The sequence below is a fragment of the Myxine glutinosa genome, chromosome 3, assembly GCF_964187855.1.
Source record: "Myxine glutinosa chromosome 3, kmMyxGlut1.1, whole genome shotgun sequence".
In the NCBI taxonomy this organism is placed as follows: domain Eukaryota; kingdom Metazoa; phylum Chordata; class Myxini; order Myxiniformes; family Myxinidae; genus Myxine; species Myxine glutinosa.
Genome location: NC_136263.1, coordinates 195,757,496 through 195,773,017, shown reverse-complemented (window position 1 = coordinate 195,773,017; position 15,522 = coordinate 195,757,496). Strand labels below are relative to the sequence as shown.

Below are 15,522 nucleotides of genomic sequence, written 5' to 3'. Positions count from 1 at the left end.
CACCAGTAATCACACTAATTTCGCAATCAGGCGAAGTACTCACCGACCAGTAATCACACTAATTTGGCAATCAGGCGAAGTACTCACTGACCAGTCATCACACTAATTTGGCAATCAGGTGAAGTACTCACCATCCAGTATTCACACGAATTTGGCAATCATGCAAAGTACTCACCAACCAGTAATCACACTAATTTGGCAATCAGGCGAAGTACTGACCATCCAGTATTCACACTAATTTGGCAATCATGCAAAGTACTCACCAACCAGTAATCACACTAATTTGGCAATCAGGTGAAGTACTCACCATCCAGTATTCACACGAATTTGGCAATCATGCAAAGTACTCACCAACCAGTAATCACACTAATTTGGCAATCAGGCGAAGTACTCACCATCCAGTATTCACACTAATTTGGCAATCAGGCGAAGTACTCACCGACCAGTAACCACACTAATTTGGCAATCATGCGAAGTACTCACCATCCAGTATTCACACTAATTTGGCAATCAGGCGAAGTACTCACCGAACCAGTAACCACACTAATTTGGCAATCAGGCGAAGTACTCACCGACCAGTAACCACACTAATTTGGCAATCATGCGAAGTACTCACCATCCAGTATTCACACTAATTTGGCAATCAGGCGAAGTACTCACCGACCAGTAACCACACTCATTTCGCAATCAGGCGAAGTACTCACCAACCAGTAATCACACTAATTTGGCAATCAGGCGAAGTACTCACCGACCAGTAACCACACTAATTTCGCAATCAAGCGAAGTACTCACCAACCAGTAATCACACTAATTTGGCAATCAGGTGAAGTACTCACCGACAAGTAACCACACTAATTTGGCATTCAGGAAAAGTACTCACCAACCAGTAATCACACTAATTTGGCATTCAGGCGAAGTACTCACCAACCAGCATTGACACTAATTTGGCAATCAGGTGAAGTACTCACCACCCAGTATTCACACTAATTTGGCATTCAGGCAAAGTACTCACCATGCAGTAATCACACTAATTTGGCAATCAGGCGAAGTACTCACCGACCAGTAATCACACTAATTTCGCAATCAGGCGAAGTACTCACCGACCAGTAATCACACTAATTTGGCAATCAGGTGAAGTACTCACCAACCAGTAATCACACTAATTTGGCAATCAGGCGAAGTACTCACCGACCAGTAATCACACTAATTTGGCAATCAGGCGAAGTACTCACCGACCAGTAATCACATTAATTTGGCAATCATGCAAAGTACTCACCAACCAGTAATCACACTAATTTGGCAATCAGGCGAAGTACTCACCATCCAGTATTCACACTAATTTGGCAATCATGCAAAGTACTCACCAACCAGTAATCACACTAATTTGGCAATCAGGTGAAGTACTCACCATCCAGTATTCACACTAATTTGGCAATCATGCAAAGTACTCACCAACCAGTAATCACACTAATTTGGCAATCAGGCGAAGTACTCACCATCCAGTATTCACACTAATTTGGCAATCAGGTGAAGTACTCACCGACCAGTAATCACACTAATTTGGCAATCAGGCAAAGTACTCACCGACCAGTAACCACACTAATTTGGCAATCATGCGAAGTACTCACCATCCAGTATTCACACTAATTTGGCAATCAGGCGAAGTACTCACCGACCAGTAACCACACTAATTTGGCAATCAGGCGAAGTACTCACCGACCAGTAACCACACTAATTTGGCAATCATGCGAAGTACTCACCATCCAGTATTCACACTAATTTGGCAATCAGGCGAAGTACTCACCGACCAGTAACCACACTCATTTCGCAATGAGGCGAAGTACTCACCAACCAGTAATCACATTAATTTGGCAATCAGGCGAAGTACTCACCGACCAGTAACCACACTAATTTCGCAATCAAGCGAAGTACTCACCAACCAGTAATCACACTAATTTGGCAATCAGGCGAAGTACTCACCAACCAGTAATCACACTAATTTGGCAATCAGGCGAAGTACTCACCGACCAGTAACCACACTAATTTCGCAATCAAGCGAAGTACTCACCAACCAGTAATCACACTAATTTGGCAATCAGGCGAAGTACTCACCGACCAGTAACCACACTAATTTGGCAATCATGCGAAGTACTCACCATCCAGTATTCACACGAATTTGGCAATCAGGCGAAGTACTCACCAACCAGTAACCACACTAATTTGGCAATCATGCGAATTACTCACCATCCAGTATTCACACTAATTTGGCAATCAGGCGAAGTACTCACCATCCAGTAATCACACTAATTTGGCAATCAGGTGAAGTACTCACCATCCAGTATTCACACTAATTTGGCCATCATGCAAAGTACTCACCAACCAGTAATCACACTAATTTGGCAATCAGGCGAATTACTCACCATCCAGTATTCACACTAATTTGGCAATCATGCGAAGTACTCACCATCCAGTATTCACACTAATTTGGCAATCAGGCGAAGTACTCACCGACCAGTAACCACACTAATTTGGCAATCAGGCGAAGTACTCACCGACCAGTAACCACACTAATTTCGCAATCAAGCGAAGTACTCACCAACCAGTAATCACACTAATTTGGCAATCAGGCGAAGTACTCACCGACCAGTAACCACACTAATTTGGCAATCATGCGAAGTACTCACCATCCAGTATTCACACGAATTTGGCAATCAGGCGAAGTACTCACCAACCAGTAACCACACTAATTTGGCAATCATGCGAATTACTCACCATCCAGTATTCACACTAATTTGGCAATCAGGCGAAGTACTCACCATCCAGTAATCACACTAATTTGGCAATCAGGCGAAGTACTCACCGACCAGTAATCACACTAATTTGGCAATCAGGCGAAGTACTCACCATCCAGTAATCACACTAATTTGGCAATCAGGCGAAGTACTCACCAACCAGTAATCACACTAATTTGGCAATCAGGCGAAGTACTCACCGACCAGTAACCACACTAATTTGGCAATCATGCGAAGTACTCACCATCCAGTATTCACACGAATTTGGCAATCAGGCGAAGTACTCACCAACCAGTAACCACACTAATTTGGCAATCATGCGAATTACTCACCATCCAGTATTCACACTAATTTGGCAATCAGGCGAAGTACTCACCAACCAGTAACCACACTAATTTGGCAATCATGCGAATTACTCACCATCCAGTATTCACACTAATTTGGCAATCAGGCGAAGTACTCAACATCCAGTAATCACACTAATTTGGCAATCATGCAAAGTACTCACCAACCAGTAATCACACTAATTTGGCAATCAGGCGAAGTACTCACCATCCAGTATTCACACTAATTTGGCAATCAGGCGAAGTACTCACCAACCAGTAACCACACTAATTTTATCAGCAGAGTTACTCGTTGCCCGATAATCAGTAAGCTTGGTAATCTGCAGCGGTACTCACCTTTCAGGCAAGCAGTGAGTACACAAGCTCGGTAATCGGCCCCGTAACTTTCCGCGCAGGCGGCGCACACAGACGAATTGGCACAAATGGGTTGGTATTTAAACCAGGGTTTTATTATTACATGGAAGCAACCTGAAGGTATTTTATAAACCAAGAGCAGATGGAGATTGCTGTCCGGAGCCGCAGGAACAGACAATATGCCGCTCCGTGCCGGCTCCTCGCACGAGGGAAGTGGCTACAAGTTGGAGAAGTGGTGGCGGTGGTGGCAGAGAAACAACGCCTCTCGTTGCGCCACCCCGACAGGCAGGACCCCGGGCTGAGAGTGCAGGGACCGCTTTTAGTTTAAATGCAAAACGAGGGAATGATTTGATACCCAATGATGCATTACAAGTATTTCCCAGGAACATTCACGCAAGGTAACTTTACAGTAAATACAATTAGTCTGTAAACGCAATAAAGGTAAGAAATCTACATGATTAACAGTTTCGTTTGCTCCTTTTACAAAGACGTGAATTTGGTGAGCGTACCGTGTCGGTGTGCACAGGTGCGCACGGCGACATGGAACAGAACTACAAAGGTTTGTCGAAATGTACGAATCAACAGCTTATGGACCATGTGGTGGTTCATCCGCAATCCGGGAGCCAAGTAACCTTAGACATGAACCAGTGGGTTGCAGGGGAATAAAAAGATAAGAAAACAGCATCCATATTTGAGATAAAAAATAATCACCTGAAAAAATACACAGCTGACACTTTTAGGACATGCTAACATATACAAGCTTCTACAAAAAATATTTAATCGATAAACAAAGAATGAGATTAAAATACAATTTCAATAAAATACTTGGATCGTTAACATGTGTATTGTACGCGTGTGGTCAGAACGTCGTTGGTCTCAGTGGCGAAACTCGAGGAAACGTCTGCCGGAGGATCCGTGCACAGCCCCTCCCCACTCTGCTACCCCATCCCCTTATCCCCGACTGATAAAATCGACCCCTCTGTCATAGATCTTCCCTGAGCTTCGCTCGTGGAGAAGGAAATGAAGAACCCTCTACGTCACACCCCATGGAGGCATCCACTCTACGTAACACCACATTAAGCGATGTCGCACTCCATCAAGCCGACCGCCCATCGAGTCAACTGCTCTATGTCACACACCGAGTCGACCGCTCCCCGCCACACCCCAGAGTCGACCGCTCCCCGCCACACCCCAGAGTCGACCGCTCCCCGTCACACCCCAGAGTCGACCGCTCCACGTCACACCCCAGAGTCGACCGCTCCACGTCACACCCCAGAGTCGACCGCCCCACGTCACACCCCAGAGTCGACCGCCCCACGTCACACCCCAGAGTCGACCGCCCCACGTCACACCCCAGAGTCGACCGCCCCACGTCACACCCCAGAGTCGACCGCCCCACGTCACACCCCAGAGTCGACCGCTCCACGTCACACCCCAGAGTCGACCGCTCCACGTCACACCCCAGAGTCGACCGCTCCACGTCACACCCCAGAGTCGACCGCTCCACGTCACACCCCAGAGTCGACCGCTCCACGTCACACCACAGAGTCGACCGCTCCACGTCACACCCCAGAGTCGACCGCTCCACGTCACACCCCAGAGTCGACCGTTCCACGTCACACCCCAGAGTCGACCGCTCCACGTCACACCCCAGAGTCGACCGCTCCACGTCACACCCCAGAGTCGACCGCTCCACGTCACACCCCAGAGTCGACCGCTCCACGTCACACCCCAGAGTCGACCGCTCCACGTCACACCCCAGAGTCGACCGCTCCACGTCACACCCCAGAGTCTACCGCTCCACGTCACACCCCAGAGTCGACCGCTCCACGTCACACCCCAGAGTCGACCGCTCCACGTCACACCCCAGAGTCGACCGCTCCACGTCACACCCCAGAGTCGACCGCTCCACGTCACACCCCAGAGTCGACCGCTCCACGTCACACCCCAGAGTCGACCGCTCCACGTCACACCCCAGAGTCGACCGCTCCACGTCACACCCCAGAGTCGACCGCTCCACGTCACACCCCAGAGTCAACCGCTCCACGTCACACCCCAGAGTCAACCGCTCCACGTCACACCCAGAGTCAACCGCTCTACCTCACACAGTCAACCGCTCTACCTCACACACAGTCAACCGCTCTACCTCACACAAAGTCAACCGCTCTACCTCACACCCAGAGTCAACCGCTCTACCTCACCCCCAGAGTCGACCGCTCTACGTCACATCCAGAGTCGACCGCTCCACGTCACACCCAGAGTCGACCGCTCCACGTCACACCCAGAGTCGACCGCTCCACGTCACACCCAGAGTCAACCGCTCTACCTCACACACAGTCAACCGCTCTACCTCACACCCAGAGTCAACCGCTCTACCTCACACCCAGAGTCAACCGCTCTACCTCACACCCAGAGTCAACCGCTCTACCTCACACCCAGAGTCAACCGCTCTACCTCACACCCAGAGTCAACCGCTCTACCTCACACCCAGAGTCAACCGCTCTACCTCACACCCAGAGTCAACCGCTCTACATCACACCCAGAGTCAACCGCTCTACGTCACACCCAGAGTCAACCGCTCTACGTCACAGCCAGAGTCAACCGCTCTACTTCACACCCAGTCAACCGCTCTGCATCACATCCAGAGTCAACTGCTCTACGTCACACCCAGAGTCAACCGCTCTACGTCACACCCAGAGTCAACTGCTCTACGTCACACCCAGAGTCAACCGCTCTACGTCACACCCAGAGTCAACCGCTCTACCTCACACCCAGAGTCAACCGCTCTACCTCACACCCAGAGTCAATCGCTCTACCTCACACCCAGTCAACTGCTCTACGTCACACCCAGAGTCAACCGCTCGACGTCACACCCAGAGTCAACCGCTCTACCTCACACCCAGAGTCAACCGCTCTACCTCACACCCAGAGTCAACCGCTCTACCTCACACCCAGAGTCAACCGCACTACCTCACACCCCATCGAAGAACCAACATTTAGCCCACAGATGAAAACAACATTTTCAAATTATAAACCCTCCCTCAAGGAATTTCAGGGTCTCTTCCTCCTCGATCGAACCCACCCACCCAATGACAAACGTTCAATGTGTCCTCAACCTGGTCCCACCCACCAAATTAATTTAAAATGTCTCATCGTGATTATAAAAACTTAACCACCTCGCATTCACAGATACAGTCTCGCTATCCTGACATTTACATATACTTGCATGTCCAGTTTACAGTACTTGGCATTACTACAGTATTTAGTGAAAATAATAATTATATAATAAAAAAAATTATCGAAATCCAGGGTGCAGTGCAAATAAAAAAAATGAAAAATGTACAATGATCAAAAACTCGCACGCTCTACTTGGCAACCAACGCACCCCCAGACACAGGTGCGGACATTTGCCAAAATGCAAACACAGGCACGTCTTCCCGTCTGCATCTTTGGCACAGGAAAAGACGAAGGAAAGCCGGGGGAGGTAAGTGCATGCCGCCACCTGCTGGCAGCACTGCAATAGTTTGGCTCGGTGCGAACCCCGAGAGCTTGGTGCGGAGCCGAAAGCAAACATTGGGAAAGGTCGGCTTACAGCAGATCCATAATAATGGGGCCTTCCGCAAGGCCGTCGTCACAGGATTCCCGGGCAATACAACAAGTGTAATGGCGCTCGGACGTTGCAGGAGCGAGGGCCGTTATAAACACACTGGTGGTGACACGCCAACGCCCCTCTACATCAGCGCGTGCAAATTTTCAAATAAAGAATCAAAAAGTGGCAAAGCCTAAGGTTCGAGCCAAAACTACCGAAGACTCTCCAAATGGTTGCTCAGACCCTCTCCTTCACCCAATCCATCCACACGTTGCCCCCTCGAGACATCTATTCACAGGTTCTCGCCAGGCTGGTACTGTGGTTCCGTGGCCGTGAAATAGTCCTCCAGAAAGGTTTGGAGATACTCGAAGGTCGGACGCTCTTCGGGCTCTTTCTTCCAGCACTGCAACATCATGAGGTCGTGCAGCGATGTCGGGCAGCCGGGCGGGCAGGGCATGCGGTAACCGCGTTCAACTTGCTCCAACACCTCACGGTTCACCATACCTAGCCACAGGTGCAGGTCAAACGATTAGCAAAGGCTCTGAGACGGCAGCATGTAAAAGCAAAGTTGTACGGTATTCAAAAGTAAGAGGAAGCGTGAATACACAACAAAGGAGGACAGCGTGGCGGGATGGGAACGGAATCGTGCGGCGTGGCAGTAAGCGACTACTTTTGCAGACCTGCTGTCAAAAGCAGTATGGGACAGACATTCGAAAAAAGTGATCCAACAGGTAGAGGAACAAAGGAGTAAAGGTGATGATCATTCGGTGAGATGAGCAACGAGTGAAATATGTTCATGCACACTCCATTGCGCGCGCGCACACGCACGCACACGACTTCATCCATCACACGACTTGATCATGTTCCAACCCATGTCAGAAATTCATATGTTGTACTCATTGCGCCAGCACCTGGGTACGGTACCCGGCCTTTGGTGACCAGCTCCGTGAGAAGAATACCAAATGACCATACGTCGGATTTGATGGTGAAGCGACCGAACATGGCTGCCTCGGGAGCAGTCCACTTGATTGGGAACTTGGCACCTTTGAAATAAAAAATAAAATGTGGAACGCTATTATATCAAACAGTTAATGACCATCACCAAATAGGACCGCTTCAGAATATGTCAACAATTAACAGATCAAACACATTTTGGATCAAAATGAAAAATACCCAACTCATCACTCCTTACACCCCGGCGAATGATTCCACCGATGTGCAAAGAAGTACAAATGCTCCAGACAGGAAAGGGAGCTACAAACTTCTTCATAAGACCCAAAAACTCGACAATATGCCTAAATTCCATTGAGCAAATACATCGAGTCCAGTCAAGCAATGCTGGAGGAAAGGATTTTTACACAATAGCAAATCCCGACTGATATGATCAATACGGTGGCTGAAGAGGCCATTTCTTCAGCAATAGCCTAAAGGAGGATTAACGAGTTTGAAAAGCAGGAAAACAAGGGGTTAATATGATACTGGGAGCCCCACATCATATGATGAAGATGCTGCGAAAGAGGGAAAGGCAACTTCGAATAACGGGGGATTTAACTAAACAAATTGCTGCTCTGTCGGCCATTTGATTGAAGAGATTTCATTAAAGGACATTAGATTACTGCGGAAGCAATAAAATGAGGATTGGAAGCCTTCGACAGCCCTCCCCTTAATCAGATCTTTCCTTCAAATATTTTCCGTTTTGAAAACCTGAAGCGTAGCCAGGCTTAATGGTTAAGGTGGTTGACTTAAGATCTTACGGTCCTGAGTTCAAGCCTCACCCTTACCAAAATAATACCAGGCAGTGTTCTCCAAGGCAGCATTGCCGGGGCGCCTTTGGCGCCCGGCGATACCACCGTGCATATCAGAGACTGTATTGGGAGAGGTGTACAATAATTCATTAATTGCATAATTAAAATCAATAAATAATGATCATACAATATTTTTCTTAATCAATTGGCTAATAGCATACCTCAACCACCAGTGCTTAATCCGAAGCTGTAACTTTTTGAAAATTAAGTCATAAATCGGAAAAATTAAATACTTAATTGATTAATCTGCGTCATTTCAGAGGTCTAGGTTTTCTCAACGGTTCTTATTAGTAAGGGAAACATATGAAAATCTGTTAACTAAATTGTTACCAAAAAATTTCTTCACCAATATGTTTGTAAAGGTGTGTAATAACATGTGTTAAAATGTTGAAGGTCAACTCCCGTGGGAAACCCAGAAAAAAAGCTGTTGAATTCGGGTACCGAAAAATTATTTTCGAGAATTTTTATTTTTTTTAATCGGCCCTTAAGTAACTTATGAGGGGTCAAATAAGGGTTTTTCATGATTCTGAGTTGATTGTTAACATTTATATTTCACCACAGACACTCCTTTGTGGAAAAATAATTTCTAAATATATCTCATTTTCTACTTTGCAGGACATGGAGTCTAGCAATATGGATGAAGACGTTACTCCACCTGTGCTCAATTGCTTCATCTGTGCACGCTCGGATACACCAGCTGAAAGGCTCATACAGGCAACTCCAAAGGGATACTCAACTTTATTGAAACAAGCAGAAACTGTCGAAAATGTTACTGTTGTGGAACGTATGAAGGAGGCTCAAAAGGAAGGAAAACTGAGGTACCACCAGAAGTGTAAAAATGATCTGTACAACAACTTTGTTGCAACCACCAAGAAGTCAGCTCAAGCATCAAAGGCAGAGAAAGAGTCATCAAAGTTGAAGAGAAGACGCACTACTTGTGAGTTCAGTTCATCAACTGGCTGCAGTTCTAGAAGATCATAGTCAGTTGACCTCCTGTATAAGGATGTATGCATTCTTTGCAACCAACCAGCCCAGCTCTACAAAAATAATCCAGCACAAGCTAGAAAGAAATACAGAGTGCCAGATAATTTGACTGCAGATACACTGAAGGCAAGCTTGCTGAAGACAGCACGGAGTCGCGGGGATGACTGGGGCACTGAAGTCACTGGACGCCTGGAAGGGATCAACGACTTGGTAGCAGAAGAAACACTGTACCATTTGCGATGCAAACTTATGTTTGCGAGAGGTGACAGTTTGTCCAAGACTGATGAGGAAGGAAAAAGGAAGAGAGGACAGAGGAGTATTGATGAGGAGCGAGAGGCAGCTTTTATTGAATTCTGCGAATGGTTAGACTCAGAATTAGAGCATGGGGTAATGAACATGGACCAAGTCCATGAAAAGCTGCAGGAGTTTGATCAGTCACCAGAGAAGAGCCTTTCTTATTCAAAGCATTGGCTAAAGATAAAACTTCTAGAGAAATACGAAGACACCTTGTATTTCACAACACAGGAAAGAAGGGCAGATGTACTCTGTCTCAAAGATGGCACCGCCAATATTCTGCGAGAGCATCATGCTAATCTTGACCATGGAGATGAGAAGACTCAGATCATAAAGACGGCACTCAAGTTCATATCCAATGATATTGCCTTGATTGATTTAGGTCCAAAGTCATACCCCACCACACACAGTATGACTGACATCGATAGTCAGCTGACACTTGTTCCTGCAAGCCTTCAGATGTTCTTGAGACCGATTGTCAAGACAGACGAAAGAGTTGCCGTTTGGGGGCAGAATTTTATTAAGGCCTGTCGACCTCGGTCTGGAGTATTGCCACACCAAATGGGGCTTGCCATACAACTTGATCATAGATTTGGGTCAAAATGGATGCTCAACAAGTTCCACCGGCTGGGATACACTGAGTCTTACACGGAGACACAAAACTACAAATACTGCTTCCTTAATAGTAGGAGTGGAGATGATGTTCCAGATACTTCTGGCACTCTTGACACCATTGTGGAGGAAACCGATGAACAGATCAATGATGAGGTTGCGGTTGATGCTGCGCTTGAGGATCAAGCAGTGATGACAGCCAAAGTGCCAGCCAGTGAAAGTGAATTGTCAAGTAATGATCAGGTGGTCTTTATGGAGGTTGGGGAAACAAACAATGCAGTCACTCAGTTTGTTGGAGACAATATAGATTTAAACATTGTCTCTATTCACGGAAACACTCCCTTTCACTCAATGGGTTGGATCGAAGTCACCTCTCCGGCACCACCTTTGCCAGATCCACAGACAACAGCAGCTTTCCCCCGGGTGAAGTTGAAGGCACTCGACAAAGCTAAGATCCTGAGAGGAACTGAAGTAAAGATTATTCCATTTACGAACAGGAAACAGATAGGAACGAACGCGATCATGTTTCTCCCCCTCGCTGAGCTTTCCTCCTCCCTGGCTCATGATCAGCCACTCCTCACTCCAGGTGACACACTCTGGGCAGCGGGGTGGGTGATCAAAGCCAACGATCCTGAGTTCCCACACTCCAACTGGAATGGCTGGATGAAGAGAATCCATGCTAATGATGCAAAGCAGAGCACACAGATCGAGTTCCTCCCAGTTATTGAAGGAGACCCTAATGACCTCAACACCACACTTCACCACTCTGAAATTCGGTACAACATGTTCTCAAGGAAGGCAGTGGCAGGAGTGATCAAACCAGAGACTCTACCTCCAACAGAGGGTGCAGCTGCACAACATTCACACCGTGCCTACCTGCAGACCCAGGACTGGATCCTTCTACAGAGCATGTCTCTGAACCCCAGTGACTATGGATGGACAATAGGTGTGCATGGGTATGAGCCAGTTCCAACACTGGACCCCACGGCTCCTGAGGAGCTATTGCAGTTCACGAGCTGTAATTGTCATGGAGATTGCAGCAACCGGCGATGCAGCTGCAAGAAGAATGGGGTCACGTGCATCTCGGCCTGTGGAGTCTGTAATGGCATTACATGCAGAAACTGCAGTCATGATGTTGTTGAGTCTGAAGAAGACATAGACAATGACTGTTGAAACTTCTGACATTGTAAATGAGAAATAACTCTTGAGTATTATATATGTATGTGAAATAAAAGCTACTTTGTGTGTAAATGTAAAAGTGAAAATATAAATGTTAACAATCAACTCAGAATCATGAAAAACCCTTATTTGACCCCTCATAAGTTACTTAAGGGCCGATTAAAAAAAAAAAAAATTCTCGAAAATAATTTTTCGGTACCCGAATTCAACAGCTTTTTTTCTGGGTTTCCCACGGGAGTTGAACTTCAACATTTTAACACATGTTATTACACACCTTTACAAACATATTGAAGAAATTTTTTGCTAACAATTTAGTTAACAGATTTGTGAAATATCTCATAAAATGCCCTTACTATATATGCTTTTTGCATGCTGAATTTAGAAATGTATCTCATTTCGCTCAATCAGGTCAATGCTATCTCAATTTTAAGGAAAAAAATAATCAAAATTTTGTTTTTTTAATTAGCATTTTTAAAATTCAAAATCAGACTGACATTGACAGAAAATGTACAAACTATATATAAAATGACGCACAAGTACCGTTAATGTGAAATTCAACATTAAAAAGACGAAGGAAAACAATTAATGCGGAATAAATGGCTTTCGCAAAGATTTTGGTCTGTGTGTCGCATCTATAACATCTCTCTTGAGGCACCAACAGTAGTCTGCAAGCATGTTGACATCCCATCGGCCCTGGTACCTCTCTTCCATCACTCGAATATCCTGGTGAAACCGTTCTCCTTGCTCCTCGCTGACATCACCACAGTTTTCCGGAAAGTAGTCTAAATGCGAGCTGAGAAAATGCATCTTTATGGACATGCGTGCACCAAGAGCCTGGAAGCTCTGCAAGAGCCCTTCCACAACACATTCATACTCTGGACTTCGGTGATTGCCCAGAATGTTCGTCACAATGGATTTGAATGAGAGCCAGGCATTCCTCTCATTGCTCTCCATACTTTCGTCGAATTTAGGATCTTTCATAAGCTCCCTGATCTGAGGGCCTTCAAAAATGCCTGCTTTCAGTTTGGCCTCACTTACGCGAGGAAATTTCTTTCTTGTTCAGGAAAGCGAAAGCTCGACCTTCTTTGTTCAGTGCTTTGACAAAATTCTTCACAAGTCCGAGCTTGATGTGCAGTGGCGGAAGTAGAATCTTCTGAGGATTCACAAGAGCGTGTGACACAACGTTGTGGGAACCTGGTTCCAGGCCAGATCTTTCTGGCCAGTTGCATTGTACATAGTGCTGCTTGTCTGCTCGGCTGTCCCACAGACAGAGAAAGCAGGGGTATTTGGTGTAGCTGCCTTGTAGACCCAGCACCATGGACACAACCTATAAATAAAAATAAAGAACACACATATTTGTTTTAAAATTTGTTATTCCAGTTTATTAAAAATATAAATTTTAATCCATGTTAAGAATATTTCAATAAATAAAGTAGAAAAATATATTTAACTAGGTTGACACCAACATACCTTTAGGTCTCCGCAAATCATCCAATTGTGATCTTTGTACTTCCAAGCAGTTAGCAAATGCTCCATGTTACTATAGTTCTCAGTCATCTGTACTGAGTGACCCACCGGAACAGACGCGATCTTGTTGCCATTGAAGAGTAGTACTGCTTTCAAGCTTCTACTTGAGGAGTCGATGAAGAGCCGCCATTCTGTAGGATCATATGCTAAACCCATAGCTGCAATGAGGCCGGTGATGTTGCTACAGTAAACCAGAGAAACTTCATCGTCAGAACTAAAATATTCTCGAAACTCTTCTTCACGGCTGCGGTACCAGGAGAATGTCGTTTCAGGAGATAACACGATTTTCACGAAGTCGTGACCCTAGCAACTGAGCAGATTCTTTGGACAAACACAAATCTCGTGTCAAATCGTTCAACTCCGCTTGGCTAAAGAGTTTGGGTTGACTTGTCTCGCCCGTAGGTTGATATGTACCAGATATGTCACCATCTTCCATTTGTTCATCGGAATCGGACGCCGAATGTCTGCAATTTGCGGGCGGTGCTGGAATTGGAATTCCTGGTCCATGAGGCACTGGTTTAATGGCAGATGGCACGTCTGGATACTTTAAGTGTTGCTTGTTTTTTCGATTTATGCCTAAAATGAAAGAGATAGACATACCGTCAAGGGGGTGACATGATATATAAAGTTAAACAATTTAGAATGTTTGGGAATTTATAAAACATAAAGTTAAACTCAAACAAAATTGATAAACTCACCTTGTAGGTTTGTCATACAGAAATAAGTCATTAGTATGATCTCTTCCCTCCCTCCACACCATTGGGATACCAAAAGGCAGACACTCAATCTTCTTGTGGCTCCAGCGCCGCAGACTCTCAACGCATGTTTTGCAGCATATGTGAGGGGCAAAGGCTTTGTCCTTGTCACCAAGTTTCATTCCAAAGTATGTGTGATAACTTTTCCTTACAAAACGTGTGATGTTAGACTGCCAGTCTGGCATGGTCACTTTACCACAGATATAGCAGAACTTGTTTGGGTCATTCTTGCACTTTCGATTCATCGTGAATCACAGTAATGTTATAGTAAGGAGGACACTACGCAGGACGTACTGCCGCTCACGTGCACCTAAGTGGACAGGACACCAGACTGAGCCACACAGCTGCCGGAGCGACTGAAGTTGGGTGTTGCCAGAAACAACGATTTATCTATATTTTTCTGAAATTGAAATGAAAGTAATTGAGAAAGCACTTTCTTCCACATTAAGTGTACTTGTGTGTCATTATATGTATAGTTTGTACATTTTCTGTCAATGTAAGTCTGATTTTGAATTTTAAAAATGCTAATTAAAAAAACAAAAATTTTGATTATTTTTTTCCTTAAAATTGAGATAGCATAAAAACTTGACCTGATTGAGCGAAATTAGATACATTTCTGAATTCAGCATGCAAAAAACATATAAGAAACGTTGAGATAACCTCGACCTCTGAAAAAAATATTTCAAATGCAGCCCAGTGTAATTAATCGATTAATTGATCAAAAAATCAAAATTATCCTTTATAGCCACATCACTTGGTCACTGTCGTGTCCAAATATCAGCTTCCTGGCTCTAAAGGTGCCTGAGATATTGCCCAGATGAGAAAGAAAACAAATAATTGATTAATAATTCATGAAAATAAATAAACAATTATCATAAAATATTTAAATAATTAATCAATTGGCTAATAGAATACCTAAACCACTACCGGTTCATCCGAATCTGTAACTTAAAAAAAATTAAGTCATTAATCGAATAATTAAATAATTAATCGATTAATTGAATCAATAAATCGAAAATAGCCTTTACAGCCAAATCACTTGGTCATTGTCATGTCCAATTATCAGCTTCCGGGCTCAAAGGGTACCTGAGATAATGCCCAGAAGAGAAAGGAAATAATAAGTACTTAAATCGATAATAATTAAGTAACTAATCAATTAATTGATTAATCAAAAAACAAAAAATACTGTTTTTGCCAAAGCACTTACTCACTGTGCCGAAATTTCAGCGTCCTAGCCAAAGGATGGCTGAGATGTTGCCCGGAGAAACAAACAAAAAACAAAAGAAA

The 15,522-nt window shown here is 45.1% G+C and overlaps 3 protein-coding genes across 6 annotated transcripts in view; all 3 read right to left on the bottom strand.

Moving 5' to 3' along the window:
* The window catches only part of LOC137422898 (tyrosine-protein kinase HCK), an 81,951-nt gene extending 78,252 nt beyond the window's left edge, over positions 1-3,699 (bottom strand). Inside the window, exon 1 of the mRNA XM_068109544.2 lies at positions 3,473-3,699. The gene's annotated coding sequence lies outside the window, so the exon portion shown is untranslated. The remainder of the gene's footprint in view (positions 1-3,472) is intronic.
* Positions 3,700-5,200: 1,501 nt separating this feature from the next.
* The window catches only part of LOC137422897 (tyrosine-protein kinase Fyn), a 66,640-nt gene continuing 56,318 nt past the window's right edge, over positions 5,201-15,522 (bottom strand). For all 4 annotated transcript variants that reach the window (XM_078774947.1, XM_068109540.2, XM_078774948.1 and 1 more), the window contains 2 exons: positions 7,991-8,122; positions 5,201-7,583 (listed from right to left, as the gene is read on the bottom strand). In XM_078774947.1, coding sequence (XP_078631073.1) covers positions 7,372-7,583; positions 7,991-8,122 — 344 coding nt within the window. In that variant the 3' untranslated portion in view covers positions 5,201-7,371. The remainder of the gene's footprint in view (positions 7,584-7,990; positions 8,123-15,522) is intronic.
* LOC144891395 (uncharacterized) lies at positions 12,303-14,550 on the bottom strand. Its single transcript, XM_078774952.1, has 2 exons — positions 13,424-14,550; positions 12,303-13,280 (listed from the first exon to the last, which is right to left on the bottom strand). The coding sequence occupies exons 1-2, from the start codon at positions 13,634-13,636 to the stop codon at positions 12,984-12,986; spliced, it is 510 nt and encodes a 169-aa protein (XP_078631078.1). The 5' UTR covers positions 13,637-14,550; the 3' UTR covers positions 12,303-12,983.